Source organism: Pongo abelii, chromosome 14, assembly GCF_028885655.2.
Source record: "Pongo abelii isolate AG06213 chromosome 14, NHGRI_mPonAbe1-v2.0_pri, whole genome shotgun sequence".
NCBI classification, from domain to species: Eukaryota; Metazoa; Chordata; class Mammalia; order Primates; family Hominidae; genus Pongo; species Pongo abelii.
The window spans coordinates 57,042,474-57,063,070 of record NC_071999.2 but is presented as its reverse complement, the minus strand read 5'-3'; the positions used below and the strand labels follow the sequence as shown (position 1 = coordinate 57,063,070).

General features: G+C 40.7%; 1 protein-coding gene across 17 annotated transcripts in view; it reads left to right on the top strand.

Annotated features, from left to right (window-relative positions):
* The window catches only part of NEK5 (NIMA related kinase 5), a 92,912-nt gene that overhangs the window by 42,920 nt on the left and 29,395 nt on the right, over nt 1-20,597 (top strand). For 15 of the 17 annotated variants that reach the window (XR_010136641.1, XM_063714656.1, XM_054528614.2 and 12 more), the window contains 6 exon segments: nt 731-817; nt 3,802-3,894; nt 9,333-9,413; nt 9,647-9,715; nt 13,411-13,537; nt 19,856-19,981. Coding sequence is in view for 16 of the 17 variants with exons in the window: in XM_063714656.1 (XP_063570726.1) it covers nt 731-817; nt 3,802-3,894; nt 9,333-9,413; nt 9,647-9,715; nt 13,411-13,537; nt 19,856-19,981 (583 nt within the window). In the remaining variant the exon portion in view is untranslated. 17 annotated transcript variants of the gene reach the window in all.

Sequence of the window (20,597 nt, the reverse complement as noted above, 5' to 3'; positions counted from 1 at the left end):
TGTATGAGTTTCCTGGGCTGCTGTAACAGAATTCAACAAACTAGGTGGCTTAACACAATAGAAATGTATTGTCTCACAATTCTGGGAGAGTGGAAATCCAAAATCAAGGTGTCAGCAGGACCAAGTGCCCTCTGAAACCTGTAGGGGAATCCTTCCTTGCCTCTTCCTAGCTTCTGGTGCGTCACTGGCAATCTTTGGCATTTCTTTACTTGCAGTCACATCACTCCATTCTCTGCCTTCATCACATGCTGTTCTTCCTGTGTGTCCCTGTCTTCACGTGGCCATCTTCTTGCAAGGACATCAGTCATATTGAACTAAGGGCCCACCGGTATGATCTCATCTTAAGTAGTCTCATCTGCAGTGACCCTGTTTTCAAATGGGGTCACATTCTAAGGCACTGGGGGTTAGGACTTCAACATATCTCTTTTTGGGGAGGGACAAAGTTCAGTGCATAAGAGGGTTATATATAAAAGTGGGATTTATAAAGTAAGAGTACATCATGAACACATTTGGGTTATATATAAAATTGAGCTCTGTAGCTAAAGCCACTGTCTCACAGGGAGTGAAGTACTGCAGCCAAAACATAAGGCAGATTATCATCTTTAGGAGCAACATATTTTTCTAACTTTATTTTATATTACACACTTTTGAAATTGTAGGCTGCATAAAGATTATTTTTGTTACGGTGTTCATAAACATTTAAAGTTTCTGGATTGGGTTTGCTTTCCAGGAATATTGGAAGCAGTTAGAGGAAATACGCCAACAGTACCACAGTGACATGAAAGAAATTAGAAAGAAGATGGGGAGAGAACCAGAGGTAAATTCATTCTTCTAGGGGAAACATTGTTCTATCGATTTAGAGCTAACTAAATTGAGCTGGTATTAAAAGTAATGATTTCCTTATAGAAAAGATAAAGTTTTATCATAGAGATAATCATGCAGACTTCTTTTTTAATAGGAAAGCTGTCAGACCTCATTGGAGCTTCAGTTTATTATGGTTTATGAGAGACTACACAAGATAATAAGGATATCTGAGATTCTCAGGAATGACTATTATTAAAAGTACTTATTGATTGTTTCCCTCATGAATCACTCAGTACATATTTACTGAGCGGCAACTTTAGACCAGAGCTGGATTAGATGCAGAAAGTCCAAAATGAGTATAAGTTCATGCCCAGAAGGCGGGAAAAAAACAAACAAACCCAACACACTAGCATTTTTTCAACTCTCTGCAGAGTAAGGTTCTAAAGGCTATTTAAGGCAAAATCTGAGTGCAGTTGAACTGATTCTTAAAAATCTCTTAAAGGCGCCACATTGGAAATTCATCCTTCCATCTCCCAAGAAGGTCTCTAGAGTTGGCACAGATCACTGCTTCTTCAGAAGAGCTTCACATGAAATAGCCAGCCTGTGTTTGGAAACCAAGTTGTAAGAAAGACACATGGCTATTGAAACACTAGGAACACACTCAGTGCCCTGGAATGCTCTCCTAGGAGAAGCTTGCAGGCACTGAGATGGCTGTTTCCCATCCCACATGCACTTGGCCGCACACTCATTGAGTAGAGCCACCATGCTGCTGAAATTGATCTGTCTCTGTCTTCCACCGCAGTGCATACAGATAAATTCATATAAGTCAAATGAATGTATGGTGCAATTCAATTGTGTTTGCCAGGCTGTGAACTAGAGCTTTCACATACTGTATTAGTCTGTTTTCATACTGCTAATAAAGACATACCCGAGACTGGGTAATTTATAAAGAAAAAGAGGTGTAATGGACTCACAGTTTCACATGGCTGGGGAGGCCTCACAATCATGGCAGAAGGCAAAGGAGGAGCAAAGTCATGCTTACATGAAGGCAGGCGAGAGAACTTGTGTAGGGGAACTCCCATTTACAAAACCATCAGATCTTGGGAGACTTACTCACTACCATGAAAATAGTATGGGAGAAGCCACCCCGATGATTCAGTTATCTCCACCTGGCCCCACCCTTGACAAATAGGGATTATTACAATTCAAGGTGAGATTTGGGTGGGGACACAGAGCCAAACCGTATCACATTCATACTTTCTTTTATTTACCCCTGTACAGAGAAGTTAAGTAGCTCATCCAAAGTCACGTAGCTATTACAAGGGAGATGAAATATTTAAATATCTGACTCTAGGCTGGGCACGGTAGCTCATGCCTGTAATCCCAGCAATTTGAAAGGCTGAGGTGGGAGGATCGCTTGAGCCCAGCCTGGGCAACATAGGGAAACCCTAGCTCTAAAAACACACACACACACACACACACACACACACACACACACACACACACACACTTTAAATTAGCTGGGCATGGTGGTTTGCACTTGTAGTCCTAGCTACTACACACACACACACACACACACACACACACACACACACACACACACACACACACACACACACACACACACTCTTTAAATTAGCTGGGCATGGTGGTTTGCACTTGTAGTCCTAGCTACTTAGGAGGCTAAAGCAGGAGGATTGCTTGAGCTAGGAGCTAAAGGCTGCAGTGAGCCATGACTGTGCCACTGTACCCCAGCCTGGGATACAGAGCAAGACTCTGTCTTAAAAAAATAAAGTAAAATAAAATGAAAATCTGACTCTAAAACCCCTATTCGTGTTCATGCCTGTAATCCTAGCACTTTCGGAGGCCAAGGCAGAAGGATCGCTTGACCCCAGGAGTTTGAGACCAGCCTGGGCAACATAATGAGACTCCATCTGTACAAAAAATTAAAAAAATTAGTGGGTCATGGTGGCAAACGCTTGTAGTCCCAGCTACTCAGGAGGCTGAGGTGGGAGGCTAAGGTTGAAGCTGCTGTGAACTGTGATTGTTCCACTGCACTCCAGTCTGGGCAACAGAGGGAGGCCCTGTCTCAAAAAATAAAAAAATACAATTGTAACCACTATTCTTTCTGGCATATGCAATTCTACTTGTAAATGGTTGGAATGATGAGACACACGTATAGAACAATCATAGAGTAAGCCCTGTAGGTGCACAGGAGCCAAGATGAGCAGAATGAGCAGGAAGCGGGTTTTCATGGAAGAAGTGGGTGGGGCCTAAAGAGTGGAATTTGGAGAGGCAGAGTTAAGGGAGCAGAGTGGGCATTCTGAAAGAGCCATGCAGAGGTTTGGACAGAGGACTGTGTGTGCTGGGAGGGGCAGCCTGGAGGTTGTTCTCTCTGGAGCAGAGGCCTGGCTCATGGTGGGCAGCCTGGAGCCATCATCAGCCTTATGTCTAAGGCTGATCTGGGATGGGCAGCCTGAGCCCTGCAAAAATGGATGGCAGACATTGGCCAGGCGCAGTAGCTCATGCCTGTAATCCCAGCACTTTGGGAGGCTGAGGTGGGTGGATCACGAGGTCGGGAGATCAAGATCATCCTGGCTAACACAGTGAAACCCCATCTCTACTAAAAAGACAAAAAATTAGCCAGGCGTGGTGGTGCGTGCCTATAGTCCCAGCTACTTGGGAGGCTGAGGCAGGAGAATGGCATGAACTCAGGAGGCGGAGCTTGCAGTGAGCCAAGATCGCGCCACTGCACTCCAGCCTGGGTGACAGAGCGAGACTCCGTCTCAAAAAAAAAAAAGAAAAAAAAGGTGGATAGCAGACATTTCTACAGAGACTATGGAAGAAGGATTTGGGAAATACTGAGGCTGCGGCGGGGAAAAGGAGCTATAAAAAGGGTTCTGTCCAGCCATTTCATCATTGATCACGCATCAGCCAAATAGCCTTCAGAGCTCACTCAGAACCAATCTTGTTGACTGTGTATAATTTGTGTTAAAGGAGAACTCAAAAATAAGTCATAAAACCTATTTGGTGAAGAAGAGTAACCTGCCTGTCCATCAAGATGCATCTGAGGGAGAAGCACCTGTGCAGGTAATGATGGCTATGATCAGACATGTGTGTGCTTGTGGTGTGTGTGCTCTATCCCGAGTGGCTCTTACCCTTCTCTGTGCAGCAGAACCACATAGGGAACTTTTTTTTTTTTTTTAATGAGACGGAGTCTCGCTCTGTTGCCAGGTTGGAGTGCAGTCGTGCGATCTTGGCTCACTGTAACCTCTGCCTCCTGGGTTCAAGTGATTTCCTGCTTCAGGCTCCCAAGTAGCTGGGACTACAGGCATGCGCCACCATGCCCAGCTAATTTTTGTATTTTTAGTAGAGACAGAGTTTCACCATGTTGGCCAGGATGGTCTTTATCTCTTGACTTCGTGATCCACCAGCCTCGGCTTCCTAAAGTGCTGGGATTACAGGCATGAGCCACCGCCTTTTTACCAGAGCTTTTAAAAACTCAGATGCCTCTCTCTGCCCCACATGGTCTGGGATGAGGCCCAGGCATTCTGTCTGCAGAAGCTTGCTGGGTGATTTAGTATGCAGCCAAGTTTGAGAACTGCTGCTATTTAGCATAAGAACTTTCCACTCTCTGGAGGGTCTAAGTCAGTGTCTCAGACACATTGGTCAGGAAATCTGACAGTCAAGTTCTCTTCCATTTCAACCTTATGTTTTTGGTGGAGGTAAGAGGCTGGGCAGAGTTGAAATAACAAATAAATCTCAAGAGAGTTTTTCTCCCTTCTGAGGAAAGATTATACAATTATAATACAAGATGAATCTGTTGATTTCAACCAATTCTGAGAATTATTCAACCTGTGAAATGACCTGATAAACAATGCTTTTATGATTACATAAAATAATTACATAAATCATAAAATGTTTTACTTTCCAAGGAGTTTTATTTATTTTGCGAATAAGAAGCCCAAGTGTGCTTTTATTTTTGCTTAGTAAGAAGATTCTCAATGATTTGGCCCATACTGAGAATTATTATTATCTTTTTTTTTTAGACGGAGTTTTGCTCTTGTTGCCCAAGCTGGAGTGCAATGGCACCATCTTGGCTCACTGCAACCTCCGCCTCCCAGGTTCAAGTGATTCTCCTGCTTCAGCCTCCCAAGTAGCTGGAATTACAGGCGCCTGCCACCACGCCCAGCTAATTTTTGTATTTTAGTAGAGACAGTGTCTCACCATGTTGGCCAGGCTGGTCTTGAACTCCTGACCTCGGGTGATCCACCCGCCTCAGCCTCCCAAAGTGCTGGGATTACAGGCGTGAGCCACCCTGCCTGGCCGAATTATTATAATCTTTATAATTAGAGTAATTCTCTGTGTTTTAAGTTATATTTATTATTAGAGCTTGGTCCAGAGTCAACTAGAAATAGAAAATTCTCAAGGTATTATAAACTTGTCATTCAAAGGTGCCAGTAGGATCACAGTCACATTCCGTGAAAACACGGCTCAGATGTTACAGACATGTTTTTCTCTCACATTTTTTTAACCTGGTTAGAGTAAATCCAGTGCCTTAAAGTTTTTAAAAAGTCAGGTAATTAAAAATAAACCACTGGAAGAACACAAACAAATGATGGTACCTTGCCTCAAAAAGTTTATATCAGGAATTTGGTGAGTAAAATTTTGTATATTTTATGCAAGAAGAGTAACTTTGAAAGAAAACACACCAAAATGCCAATGGTGGTAATCGGTGGTATCTGGATTGGTGTGAGTAGGGATGATTATTGTCTCTCTACTTTTTAGATTTTTTATAAGAAGGTTACAGAACTTTTACTACAAATATGTATAATAAAGTGTCCATTCCTTAGTTCTGTCAGCACTCTAATCAATATCTTCAAACAAAAAAGCCATCTGAAAGACAGAAATGGTGGCACAAGACTATAGTTCCAGCTATTTAGGAGGCTGAGGATCCTGTGAGCTCAGGAGTTTGAGACCAGCCTGGGTAATATAGCGAGACCCCATCTCTAAAAAAAATGAAAAGGCGTCTGATATTTCCTGAAGGCTGTCCTCCAGAGCAATCCAGCAGCAGATCCCTTTGCAAACTTTTGTAAAGGAAATAATTATCACTTAATTTGTCTAAATTTTGGATTTAGGTTTTAATATCTTTTTTGAAGGGAATATGCAGCTATATAATAAGACACTTTTAAAAAGTCTCTACTTGTAGAGTTATCTTTCCAAAATACTGATTTGAACACATTGTTTCTCTACACGACAATCAATGGTGACTGCCATTTTCCTTAGCATGGCATGCTAGACTTTTGTGAGTTGTTCCTAACAGAATGTTCCAGCCTCATTGCTCACATTTCCCCCAAACATACCCAAAGCTCTAAACGTCTCAAATTACTTTTTAAAGCCCTACTTATTTAAAAAGACATCTTCCTTTTAACCTTTAGGCCTTTGTAAAATGCTCATTTCTCTACTGAAATATCCTTTCCCTCTCTTCTCTTCTTGCAGAACACATCATATCAGACCTCCTGGTGAAGTTTCTAGCACAGCTTTTTTCTCTTTCTCCCTTAGAATTAATAACTGCCTCATCTGTATTTCCACAGCATTTCCAAGTACTTCATACACCAGCCTGTGTCAGTTTGAAGCGTTATTAGCTATTTGTCCTGCAAACTTGGGAAGGGTGTTTTTCTGCCTTGCAATAGTATGAAGTCTGAAATCAGGACTATGACTTATGTATCTTACTTATATTTGTGAAGTTGGTTGTCTGATTTGCTTGGATAGTCTGGTCGTCTCAATTGTACAATAAGTGCCCCATTACTTTCCTTTCCTTAAAATACAATGATCTCAGATTCCAACCCTAATCTACTCCAGTGGGTGGGACATTCAGCCTTAGTGTGCTGTCAAGCTCTCCAGGGTCATGTCATCTGAAAGGCCCTCTTGGCCCTGTGAAGACTGATTAACCGTGTAGCCATGGAGTCTGGGATCTTGAGGCAGGAACTCTAGGCTGGTGTGCAGTCTCTTGCTCACTACTCCAATGTACTGCCACAGATTAGGACTTGAGTCCTCCATCTCTTTAAAAAAAAAAACAGTTTTATTGAGATATAATTGATCATAATAAACCACACATATTTAATGTATATACTTTATAAGATTTGACATGCACACCCATGAAACCATCACCACAATCAATATAGTGAACGTATCCATCACCTGCAAAAGTTTGTTGCGCCCTTTTGTAAACTCCTCTCTCTTATTCTCCCTACCTTTCCTCCCATCTCATCCCCATGCAACCACGGATCTGCTTTCTGTCGCTGTAGGTTGGTTTGCATTTTCTAGATTTGTTTGGATTACATAAATGGAGTCATGCTGTATGTGCTCTTTTTTCTGGCTACTTTCATTCACATAATAATGTTGAGATTTATCTATGTTGCACATATTAATAGTTCATTATTATTCTTTATTGCCGAGTATATTCTATTGTATGAATGTATCAAAATTTATTGATCCATTCACTGTAGATGGATATTTGGGTTGTCTCCAGCTTTTGGCTATTATAATTTATAAAGCTGCTAGGAACATTCATGTACAAATCTTTTTTTTTTTTTTTTGAGACAAGTTTCGCCCTTGTTGCCCAGGCTGGAGTGCAATGGCGCGATCTCAGTTCACCACAACCTCTGCCTCCTGGGTTCAAGTGATTCTTCTGCCTCAGCCTCCCAAGTAGCTGGGATTACAGGCATGTGCCACCACGCCTGACTAATTTTGTATTTTTAGTAGAGACAGGGTTTCACCATGTTGGTCAGGCTGGTCTCAAACTCCCGACCTGAGGTGATCCACCCACCTCAGCCTCCCAAAGTGCTGGGATTACAGGTGTGAGCCACCATGCCTGGCTATCATGTACAAATCTTTATGTGGTCATATGCTTCTTTTCTTTCTTTTGGGTAAATACGTTGGACTGGGATGGATGGATCATATAGTAGGTGTATATTTAACGTTCAAAGAACTACCAAATGGTGTTGCAGAATGGTCGCACTGTGTTACGCTCCCCTTGACATTGTATGAGTGTTTCAGTTCTCTCTGTGCAGCTCTCTCCTCTTTGTGTCTTTGTCTTTCAGATTCTAGCACCTTAATACCCCCAAGCCTTGTCTTATCAACTCAGGGAGTTGGCCACACTCATCTTCTGTTCCCATCCCTGCACCTTTTCAGTTCCCCATCCCTGCACCATGGCTTGCAAACTCTCTCAAGACAGGAGGCTGGGGCAGTTGCAGGGCTTGTCTCATTGGTTTTCTGTTTCTCAGGGATTAGTGTCTTTCATTGCTGGATGTCTAATGTATTAAAAACCATTTATCTATTATATATTCGATTTGGCTCTTTGGTTGTTTCAGGTGCGGAATTAAATCCGGTTTCTGATACTCTGTCTTGGCTGAAAGCATTCGTTTTCAGTGCCCACTGCTGGGGAGGGGTGGAGGGCACTCAAGAGTTCCATTTGGACATTGAGTTAGAGAAGTTGTGAGAGTTTACATACCTGCTCTGGAGCCTTTATCCTACTGTTCCCTCTGCATGGAAAATGCTCTCCCCAGACTGGCATATGCCAAGGTCCAATATCATTCCAGGGCTTAAATCGATTGCCAGATAAGCTTTGCCTGTATTACTCTCACTCCCTACTCATTTTCTGTCCTGTTATCCTATTTTGTTCCCTTGATAGCACTTAACACTTTCTGAAATTATGTCTTTCGTTAACTCATTTATTACCTATCCTACTCCAGTAAAATGTAAGTTCCGTGTCAGCAGGGACCTTTCTGGTCATGTCCACTGTGCTAACCCATTTTGAGGGTTTCTGGCCCGTAGGGAGTGCTCAGTGTGAATTTGTGGAGTGAATATTAAGATGAAGATAATGCTAAGTAGGCAGTTGGATATGTGAGTCTGGAGCTCAGAGGAGAGGAAAAGTGAAGCCTGAAGATACACATTTAAGAGTGTCTGCTTAACGGTGGCGTTTAAATCCATAGGAATGAATGAAACCCCTTGTATTAGGGAAGAGAAGAGCAGATGGCCCAAGATAGAACGCTAAGAAACCTCCGAATATGGAGTTCACATCTCAGTTGTGCCTTTGAAATTCTTGTCATCCACTTTTAGTTTTCTTCTCTTCCTACTTGAAATTGCCTGCCAATTTTCAGAGCCCTCTCCTTCCTTTATACCATCATGAGTTATGCACTTTGCTTATTTACCTGATAAAGATCATAAGCCTCTTAAGGGAAAGATCCTGTAGTCAAAATTACATTCTTGAATTGAATTGGGTTGGACTGGAGTGGACTGGAGTGATAAGTATTGTCACATTATAGAATTCCACCCACTGACGTGCAAGTGTTAAATGTGTTAATATTTCAAGTTAATGGATACTGTGCCCAAGTTTTTAGTTAATTATTATTAACTTTCCATTATAAAAGCTTGTTTTTGTTATTAAATCAATCATCAGATTTAACACAGAAATCAACTCATGTAAACATACAGTGATAGAATTGTATTTTTCTCCAAATTTTCAGGACATTGAAAAAGACTTGAAACAAATGAGGCTTCAGAACACAAAGGGAAGTAAAAATCCAGAACAGAAATATAAAGCTAAGGTAAGAAATACTTTTGTCTTTGGGTTCCATATTAAATAGCTGGCTGGGGAGCCACCTTGTGATCTCGGTTGCCTGCGTGATTTTCCTCCTAGTATTTTGTAGAATTGCTCTATTTTGTGATATGAGACCAATGGTTTTAAGAATCTATAATGTCAAACAAAATTGACCTAGGGAGTTGTAATTTTAAGGCTTTTACTGAATTGCTAAACTTTTTTTTTTTTGCTTTCTCCTAGAAGGGGGTAAAGTTTGAAATTAATTTAGACAAATGTATTTCTGATGAAAACATCCTCCAAGAGGAAGAGGTATGCCATTAAGTCTAAATTTCCATTAGTAGGTATCAGAAAATGCATATATCTTAATAGCATGTTTCATGAAATTATTTCACAGGCTGTAGGGATAATTTTTTTCAACTTTTATTTTAGATTCAGGTGGTACATGTGCAGGTTTGTTACCTGGATATGTTGTGTGATGTTGAGGTTTGGGATATAAATGATCCCGTCACCCAGGTATTGAGCATAATACCCAGTAGTTAGTTTTTCAAGCCTTGCTTCCCTCCTTTCTTACCCCCACTGTAGTAGCTCCCAGTATCTGTTGTTGCTGTCTTTATGTCCATGAGTACCCAATGTTTAGCTCCCACTTATAAGTGAGAACATGCAGAATTTGGTTTTCTATCCCTATGTAATTGGTTTTCTATCCCTATGTAATTTGCTTAGGATAGTAGCATCCAGCTGCATCCATGTTGCATGGACATGATTTCATTCTTTTTTATGGCTGCATAGTATTCCATGGTATATATGTACCACATTTTCTTTATCCAGACCACCACTGATGGGCACCTAGGTTGATTCCATGACTTTGCTATTGTGAATAGTGCTGGGATGAACATGTGAGTACATATGTGTCTTTTTGGTAGAATGGTTTGTTTTCTTTTGGATATATACCCAGTAATGGGATTGCTGGGTTGAACAGTAGTTCTGTTTTAAGTTCTTTGAGAAATATCCAAACTGCTTTCTACAGTGGTTGAACTAATTTACATTACATTTCCGCCAACACTACATAAGCATTCCCTTTTCTCTGCACCCTCACCAATATTTGTTTTTTGACTTTTTAGTAATAGCCATTCTGACTCGTGTGAGATGGTGTCTCATTGTGGTTTTGATTTGTATTTCTCTGATAATTAGTGATGATGAGTATTCTTTTATATGTTTGTTGGCTGCTTGTATGTCTTCTTTTGAGAAGTGTCTCTTTCTATCTTTTGTCCACTTTAAAATTTGGGTTATTTGTTTTTTCTTGTTCAGTTAAGTTCCTTATAGAGTCTGGATATTAGACCTTTGTTGGATGCATAGTTTGCAAATATTTTCTTCTATTCTGTAGGTTGTCTGTTTACTCTGTTGATAGTTTCTTTTGCTGTGCAGAAGCTCCTTAGTTTAATTAGGTTCCACTTGTCAATTTTGTTTTTGTTGCAATTGCTTTTGAGGACTAAATCACAAATTCTTTCCCAAGGGCCATGTTCAGAATGGTGTTTCCTAGGTTTTCTTTTAGGATTCTTATAGTTTGAGGTCTTACTTTTAAATCATTAAGTCGTCTTTAGCTGATTTTTGTATACAGTGAAAGGTAGGGGTCCAGTTTCATTCTTCTGCATATAGCTAACCAGCTATCCCAGCACCATTTATTGGATAGGAAGTCCTTTCCCCATTGCTTATTTTTGTTAATTTTGTCAAAGATTAGATGGCTGTAGATGAGTGGCTTTATTTCTGTGTTCTCTATTCTGTTCCTTGGTTTATGTGTTTGTTTTTGAACCAGTACCATACTGTTTTGATTACTGTAGTCTTATGGTATAGTTTGAAGTTGGGTAATGTGATGATTCTGGCTTTGTTCTTTTTGCTTAGAATTACTTTGGCTATTTGGGCTCTTTTTTGTTTACATATGAATTTTAGAATAGTTTTTTTTTTTCTCCAATCCTGTGAAAAGTGACATTGGTAGTTTGACAGGAATAGTGTTGAATCTATAGATTACTTTGGGCAGTATGGCCATTTTAATGATATTGATTATTCCAATCCATGAGTGTGGCATGTTTTTCCATTTGTTTGTGTCATCTATGATTTCTTTCTGTGTTGTGTAGTTCTTCTTGTAGAGATCTTTCACCTCCTTGGTTAGATGTACTCCTAGGTATTTTATTTTATTTTTTGGTGGCCACTGTAAATGCGATTACATTCTTGATTTGGCTCTCTGCTTGAATGTTATTGGTGTATAGGAATGCTATTGATTATTGTACTTCGATATTGTATCCTGAAACTTTGCTGAAGTTGTTCATCAGTTCCAGGAACCTTTGGGTGGAGTCTTTGGGTTTTCAACCTGTAGTATCATACGCGTGAAGAGATGGTTTGACTTCTTTTCTTATTTGGATGCCTAGAATTTTAAAAAGTATTTCTAGAAAAATATTTGGTGCTCAAGGCCAGGGAACAGTGGCTCACAGCTGTAATCCCAGCACTTTGGGAGGCTGAGACGAGCAGATCATGAAGTCAGGAGATTGAGACCATCCTGGCTAACATGGTGAAACCCCGTCTCTACTGAAAATACAAAAAATTAGCTGGGCGTGGTGTCACCCACCTGTAGTCTCAGCTACTTAGGAGGCTGAGGCAGGAGAATCACTTGAACCCAGGAGGCGGAGGTTGCAGTGAGCTGAGATCGCCGTACTGCACTCGAGCCTGGGCGATAGAGTGAGACACCATCTCAAAAAAAAAAAAAAAGGGAAAGAAAAATGTTTGGTGTTAAATGAGTCCTCCAAATACTTTTTATTCTCCCATTTTATTTTATTGGTGTTATTTCTTTAGATAAATTATTACATTTTAATTTACTTTTCTTTAAAAGAGCTATTTTACTCATAATATTAATTTTTATCATAGCCAAATTAAAATAGAAGACCTGATACATTGTCAACAACTAATATACTGACCTAAAAAATTGAACAGGTACCCTGAAACCAGGCACATTTATTTTACATCTTAATTAGTTATTGATAACTTTGAGTAAATCTCATTTATGCATTTGGGCTCTCCTTGCCACAGCAAGGAGTAAATACAGTAAATCCAATAGAGCAAATCCAAATTTCATTTTATTAGTTGATTTTAAAATCTTTTTTTATCGTGGTTTTATCAGACCTATAATAAATGTCAAAATTAACTGGTTTATTTTTCCATTTTACCTTTTCTGAATTTACCTTTTAAGTCAATATAAGTGTGAATAATTATACCTGATGCTCAGTGTTTTTATTTAATGTTCTTTATTAGCTTAAAACATTTTCATGTTAGCATTTCTTATTTTTATGAGCATTTGCTACATAAAGACTTCATTAGAGTGGTGATAGTTAGCATTCACCTCTGTTCAACCATACATTCCTAAATGCTCCAGAGCTGAGACATCAGAGTGCAGCAGATCTGGGGACCTGCTTCTGAGTGGGAACTTGAGAAGTGGTACTCTCACAGAGCTTCTGTGAAGTGAGGTGCTGACGTTGCCCTGCTGAAATGAAAGAATGGAGTCCAAAAAGTTTTAACTGCCACTCTTTCTTATTCTTTGCTTTGATCTGCTTGAAACAGAAGTGGTCATTTTGGTATTGACTACAAAATACTACGAGCAGATTTAGGGAGCTGGTTAAGAATGTTGTACACTTAAAACAGGGCATGAATGAGAAAAGCTTGAGAGCACTGTAGAATGGAACTGAAGTGGAATAATATTGAAGTCAGAAAGTCTAGATAAAATTAAGTTGCCTTATGACCAGTGCTTGACACTGTTAACATGGAGAAGAAATGAAAACATTTCTGTTTTTATCTAACATAGCTCTAGTTTTAAAACTCTATGGATTTATTTGTTTAGTAAACATTTGTTGAATATTTACTATATACCTTGCTAATTAGTTTTACTAGGAACACAAAAATATGGTTTTTCTTTCTTTCAAAATATGGCTAATTTATCATGAAATACTGTGGAATTGATTTAGGCAATGGATGTACTAAATGAAACTTTGACCTTTGAGGATGGCATGAAGTTTAAGGAATATGAATGTGTAAAGGAGCATGGAGATTATACAGACAAAGCATTTGAAAAACTTCACTGCCCAGAAGCAGGTACGTGTTTCTTGAAAGTTGTAAATGGGAAGGAACTGTTTTATTAGCAACCCATTTTGAACTCTGTCCCCATGCATCTGCCTCGGCTCCACTGTTACTTGACCCCTTTCTGCTCTCTCTAAGCAAGGCAGAAACACACTTGTTATTCTCCTGCCACCCATGCAGTGGCCACACTCCCTGAGATCCAGCCCTTCTCTCCTGCTCCATACCCACTCCGTCTTGCAGCTTTGGCTTCTCCCAGGAGCTCCAGACTTACCAGTCTTTCTCATTATCTTCTGGGAAGCTCCATGGACAAGTGTTGCCAGTATCTGAAACTCAGCTGTGTAAAGTCAAGCTCTTCTGTGCTCTTCCTTCCCAGTGACCCTTTATTTTGGTCAGTGTCACAGATGCAACTGGCTGGGGCCAGTGTTGTGGGCAGTAAAAGAATTTATCAACACAACTGTAAGTAAAGAAAGGCAGATTTATTAAAGTACAAAGATACGTTGCAAGAGTGCAATAGGCAGCACAGCAGAGAAGGGGCTGTCTGCTAAGAGGCAGGGGCTAGAGGGAAGTTTTATAGGGTCATATTGGAGGAGCTACATGCTGATAAGGTGTGCGGATAAGGTTTTGCTGCTTGGGCTACATGTGGAAGGAATGAGGTATTTGGGAACAGGATGTGCCAGCAGCTTGTCTGTGATGAGTCATCTCTCAGAACAGTTGTTCCCCCATCCCCACCCCCAACCTGGGACCCCTCCCTTGTTGTTGTTTACTTATCTTATGAGAACTTCACAGTCAGTGCTGTCACCAGGGTGCACCCTCAGCATAGTGTCTATTCTGAGATGTCTCTGGAGTCTTCCTCTTCCTTCATTCCCTCTGTTACTAGTTTAGGGCTCTGTCATCTCTCAGTAGTGTGGTGTAGGCTTCAGAGACAGATGGGAGTTTGAATCTCAGTTGTTGCTGCCACCTTCTGGTTATGTGACCTTTCTTTCACAAGTTATTCCAACACTGAATCTCAGTTTCACCTTAGGAACAGGAGATAATAGTAGTAGGAATAACCACACTGGGTAATTGTGAGGACCAAAGTGAGTTTTGATGTATAAACGACCTGGCACATACTAGGTGCCTAAATTAAGTGCTGTCTTTTCATTTTCCCTTTTTCTTCCCCTCGCTGTATTGCCTTATTTGCTTATGTGACCTCCTTTTCTCTAGTATTTCCCCTTCATTCTCTAAATGGTTACTGTATTAGTCCATTTTCATGCTGCTGAAAAGACATACCTGAGACTGAGCAATTTACAAAAGAAAGAGGTGTAATTGGACTTACAGTTCCACATGGCTGGGGAAGCCTCACAATCATGGTGGAAGGCAAGGAAAAGCAAGTCACATTTTACATGGATGGCAGCAGGCAAAGAGAAAGAACTTGTGCAGAGGAACTCCTCTTTTTAAAACCATCTTATCTCGTGAGACTCATTCACTACGAGAACAGCATGGGAAAGACCCGCCCCCATGATTCAACCACCTCCCACTGGGTCCCCCCCACAACACACAGGAATTCAAGATGAGATTTGGGTGGGGACACAGCCAAACCATATCGGTTACTAAAGTTATTTTTGGCATATTATTACTCTGCTCAGATTTTTTTTGGATAATACCTGCAGAATAAGGTCCATTCCACATATTACCACATTTAACACTACATGGCCTAATTCTGCTGTGACCCACTTTTCTCATCCCAGCACGGCCTCTTTCCTTCCATGGAAAATGGGATGCATACAGCCTGCTGGAATGCCCATTTTCTCCTACAGCATTTACAGAACGGACTTGGCTCAGCTTCCTCTTCCTGCAATACTCTCTGTCTCATTTCCTTCTGGAAAAATCTCCATTCAGCAGGCATCTTATTGAGGATCTCCTTTGTGCCAAAGACTGCTTGGTGGTAGGGAGCTCAAAGATGAATGAAATCTGGGCCCTGTTCTCAATGTCACAGAAGTGTTATGAGCAAAAGAGGCACAAAACATGTTTTCTGAGCCTGAAATGTTAATCACTGTTGAAGTGCGAGCTGGGTGGAGAGTCAGGGAGGTCCGCACTCCTCCAGGGCTTCGCATGCCATCATTTTTGTGATTGAGAAGGATCATGCTGGCTGCAGAGCAAAGGATGGCATGGAGGGCAAGACTGTGAAGGCAGGAGAAGAGTCCAAGTGCATGAGCCAGAGCGGTGCAGGGAATATAGATACTGAGTGTGGGAACTGAGGAAGAGAAGGGGCTCAAGGATATTCCCAGTTTTCTAATTCAAATGCATGAAGCTTTCATCAACCAAAAATACATCACATGGAGGGTAATGGGGTCGGGAGAGACAAGGTAGTGATCTAAATTTGGAACATGTTGAGATTTAGGTCTATAGAGCATCAGTTGCAGATTCTATATAAGACTGAAGGCCTGGGGCATATCAGGGATAAAGATATAGCTTGGTGGCCCTTAGCATATCCGTGCTTTTTAACCTTGGTGATGGTCAAAATACCTATGCAGAAGGACTGGAGTGAGAAGTAAATGGAGCTTAGGACATAACCCTACCACTATATAAACAAACTTTGGAGAATCAGGAGAGAGTAAAGCCAAAGGAGGAGAGACAGGCATGGAGGAGGTGCAGGAATTGACAGCATCAACTGGAAGAGAAAGGCCAGATGAGGTGAGTGGGATTTGGCCTTTCAGGAGCCATTAATAGCCTCAGAGAAAGCAGTCAACTGTGTAAGGGGTAAATTCAACTGTTATCTTTGCATCAGTTTGCTGGGAAAAGCAGAGGGGGTTGGCTGTTTTTTAGATGAAAGAAAAAAAAACCCCTTCATTAGTAGTATACTGAAAATTGTCTCTCATTTTAATCTGTATTCCTGTAATTATTATTCAGGCTGAAGAATTTTTCCATATGTTTGTTGACCATTCATATTTCTCTTTTTTTTTTCTTTTTTTTTTTTTTTTTTGAGATGGAGTCTCCCTCTGTCGCCCAGGCTGGAGTGCAGTGGCGCAATCTTGGCTCACTGTAACCTCTGCCTCCTGGGTTCAAGCGATTCTCCTGCCTCAGCCTCCCTGAGTAGCTGGGATAGGTGCGCACCACCACGCCTAGCTGATTTTTTAAAATATTTTTAGTAGAGATGAGGTTTCACCATGTTTGCCAGGCTGGTATTTGAACTCTTGATCTCAGGTGATCTGCCCACCTCAGCCTCCCAGAGTGCTGGGATTACAGGCATGAGCCACTACGCCCGGCCAACCCTTCATATTTATGTTATGAATTATGTACTCATGCCCTTCATCCTTTTTTCTACTGAAAATGGCATGTTTGTTTTCTTCTTTATAAGACTGATCTAAATCAAACCTTTGCCTGTAATATGTATTGCAAATGTTTTCCTCAGTAGGTTGTCAGATCTCATTTATAGTAATAACAGCAAATATATATGAGTGTGTGTGTGTGTGTGTGTGTGTATTCATCCACTTAGGAATAAATTTTACGAGAATTGAGCGGCATATAGAAAGAAAACTATAAAACCTTACTGAGGTATTTACAGACCACTTGAATAAATGGAGAGAAATAACGGTGCTATATATTGGAAATATTTTTTCCAAATAAATATTGCGGTATCGTTGTCTGAGTTATTACCCAGAACTATTTGTCTCATGACCAAAAGAATAAGGAGGGTGGACACTAAGGGTGAGTTTGGACTGAAAGTTTAATAAACAAAAGAGGAAAGCTCTTCACTGTGGAGAGGGGACCCAAGAGGGTTGCCATTTCACAGCTGAGTACAAAGGCTTTTATGAGGAACCTGATAGGGCTGGGTGTTTCACTTGCATAAGGCATGAATTTCTGGCAGCTCCACCCTGTTCTCCTAGTATGCTGACTGGCTGGGGGTTGTTTTTGGAAAAGGCACCACTCAGAAAATGACATGATGGTTGACCAGGCATGGTAGTTCATGCCTGTAATCCCAGCACTTTGGGAGGCTGAGGTGGGCAGATCTCTCGAGGCCAGGAGTTCGAGACTAGCCTGGCCAATATGGCTAAAGCCCATCTCTACTAAAAATACAAAAATTAGCCAGGTGTGGTGGTGCACACCTGTAATCTCAGCTACTTGGGAGGCTGAGGCACAAGAATTACTTGGACCTGGGAGGTGAAGGTTGCAGTGAGCCGAAATTGTGCCACCACACTCCAGTCACACTCCAGCCGGGTGACAGAGCAAGCAAGACTCCATCTCAAAAAAAAAAAAAAAAAAAAATGACATGGTGTAAAGACCAGTTGGAGCCTTGGCCCACAACCAGCTGAGTGTTGGAGTGATGGTTCACAGAGGCTTGGCTCACAGTCCGAAGTATGCCCCAAAATGGAAAGGAATGTGCTCACTGGGGCCCACCATGTACATGCCCACAAAAGGAGAAGGAACTATTTGCTGGAGGCCCACTGATTGCACAAAGGACAAAGGCATTTCTGTGTTGGGCTTTGCTCCCTTATCTGTGCAGCTGTGGGCATGTTTTAGGCAAGCTTCCTGTGCTAGTTCCCTTATCTGTGTCTGCAGCTTGATTTTTCAGACTGTTCTTTTGTTTGAAAGAATTCTGAGGACCTGCCCTAACTGCCTGCCTAACTGATTCTTTCTTTCTCCTCCCTCAATATGTGGATTTATGGCTATTTCAATCAAAACCACAGTAGGATTTTTTTTTTTTAATGGTATAGGGAGATCTCGGCAGGTTGGAGAATCCTGGAGCTTCTTAAGTGGTCAAAAATTTTGAAAAAGAACAGTGAAGTGGTACTTACCTTTCCAAATGTCAAAATATATTACAGAAATTATAGTCATTCACACAATATGATAGTAGCACCCACATAGTTAAAACAGTGAGAAGAGAAAGTTAGAAACAAATCCTAGTATGTATCATAATTCAGCACAAATGAAAAGTAACATCACAAGTCAGCGTGAAAAGAAAGGATTATTCAGATAAATGCTGCTGGGTCAATTGGTTAACAGTTTGGGGAAGATTGTGAAATCAGACCCTATATAATATGATACAACAAAATGAATTTTTAAAAAAAGAGTTTATATGTAAAAAAGTTATACATTAGAAAATGAAATAAAATAAATGAAATAAAATAAAACAAAAGAATATAGGTAATTTTTTTTTTTTTTTGAGATGGCGTCTTGCTCTGTCACCCAGGCTGGAGTGCAAAGGTGTGATCTCGGCTCACTGCAACCTCCGCCTCCTGGGTTCAAGCGATTATCCTGCCTCAGCCTCCCGAGTAGCGGGGACTACAGGCGCCCACCACCACGCCCAGCTAATTTTTACATTTTTAATAGAGACGGGGTTTCACCATGTTGGCCAGGATGGTTTCGATCTCTTGACCACATGATCTGCCCGCCTGGCCTCCCAAAGTGCTGAGATTACAGGTGTGAGCCACCGCACGCGGCCGAGGTAACTTTATTTGAACAGGGAAGAGCTATCTGTTCAAAATACATAGGAAAAAAAAACACAGAATAAATTAGTAATAATTCAACTTTAACAACAAAAAGCTGTAATAAAGCAAATAATACCCCTAGAATTGTCATTTTCAATAATGTATCTAGTTTAAATAATCATAAATGTCCACAAAAATTTAGCTACAAATGAGGTCATTATATAATGGTATTATTTTTAATAGTGAAAAATCACTAGCAACCTAAAAATCTGGCAGGAAATGATTAGTTATATTACATTCATAAAGCAGAATATTATGTTTGCTTTAAAGTAGCTGTATAAAAGAATACTTAATAACCTGGATATGATCTGTAGCTGATTGAAAAAAGCAAGCTCTGAGAGGACATGTAGTATGTGGTCCAATTTTTTGTTTCAAAACAAAGCAAAAACCATATGCAGAAGGGAAAAATTGAAATTATTATAGTCTCTGGACAGTGAGATTATGGGTGATTTTTTTTTCTTCTACCTACCTGATTTTCAGATTTTCTATAGTGAAAACAGTAATAAGGAAAAAGACAGAACAAGTTATTTTTTAAATTAAGAAAATGGAAAAGATTTTGTTTCTGTGAGAAAAAACTAGATTGAAAGTTCTCATAGATGCCTCAAGGAATTTGTCCATATGTGTCACTGATATTTCCTTAGCATTTAGCAATATTGGCTTGTCAGTCAAACACTAAGAATAAAAGTAGAACAGTGTTGACACCTTTTTGTTGTTTCAGTCTTATATCTGTTAGAACAAGGGTGGTCATTTTTCTGGTTTTGAACATACCTGCTGATAAACTGCCTCTGAGTTCCTAAGAAGTGTTTGGGGCAATTAGTCACACTTTGACTGCTTTCAAATTAATGAGTTGTTTTCTTACACCCAGGGTTTTCCACGCAGACTGTAGCTGCTGTGGGAAACAGGAGGCAGTGGGATGGAGGAGCGCCTCAGACTCTGCTGCAGATGATGGCAGTGGCCGACATCACCTCCACCCGCCCCACAGGGCCTGACGGTGAGTCTGTGCTTAGCGTCAGTCGTCAGGAAGGGAAGACCAAGGACCCGTACAGCCCAGTGCTCATCCTGATGTGATAGTCTACTTCTCAGTATACACCCTATAGATCTTGTATTAGACACTTTCAAATATGTTGTTTTGGTATCTCCCTATGCCTAAAGAGACTTGCCTGTTAATTGTCCTGGACAAACGACCACTCTAGACATGCACATATAAAGGAGGAAAAATCCAGGATGCCACCTTCCTCAGAGTGAGGGAAAATGCGTGAGGAAGGACAGCTGACTTGATTTACCTTCCAAGGCCAGCTCAACTTTTTTTGCGATTTCATAGGGTCTTTTTTTTTTTCCACCAGTAAAATTAGAATTAAAAGAGTAGCTATCTCTACAAGATTTCGAGAGTTAATAGTTCAAAGATACATATAAATTGCTTTGAAGCCAATGTGCTATTTAAATGTTAGGAGTGTTTAGGATATGATTATGTTTTCTACCTAAATTCCTTCGTTTACATTTGAACCTCTCACATAGCCTTTCCTTAGAAGAGGATCATAGCAGGCCGGGTGCAGTGGCTTACGCCTGTAATCCCAGCACTTTGGGAGGATCATGAGGTCAGGTGTTCA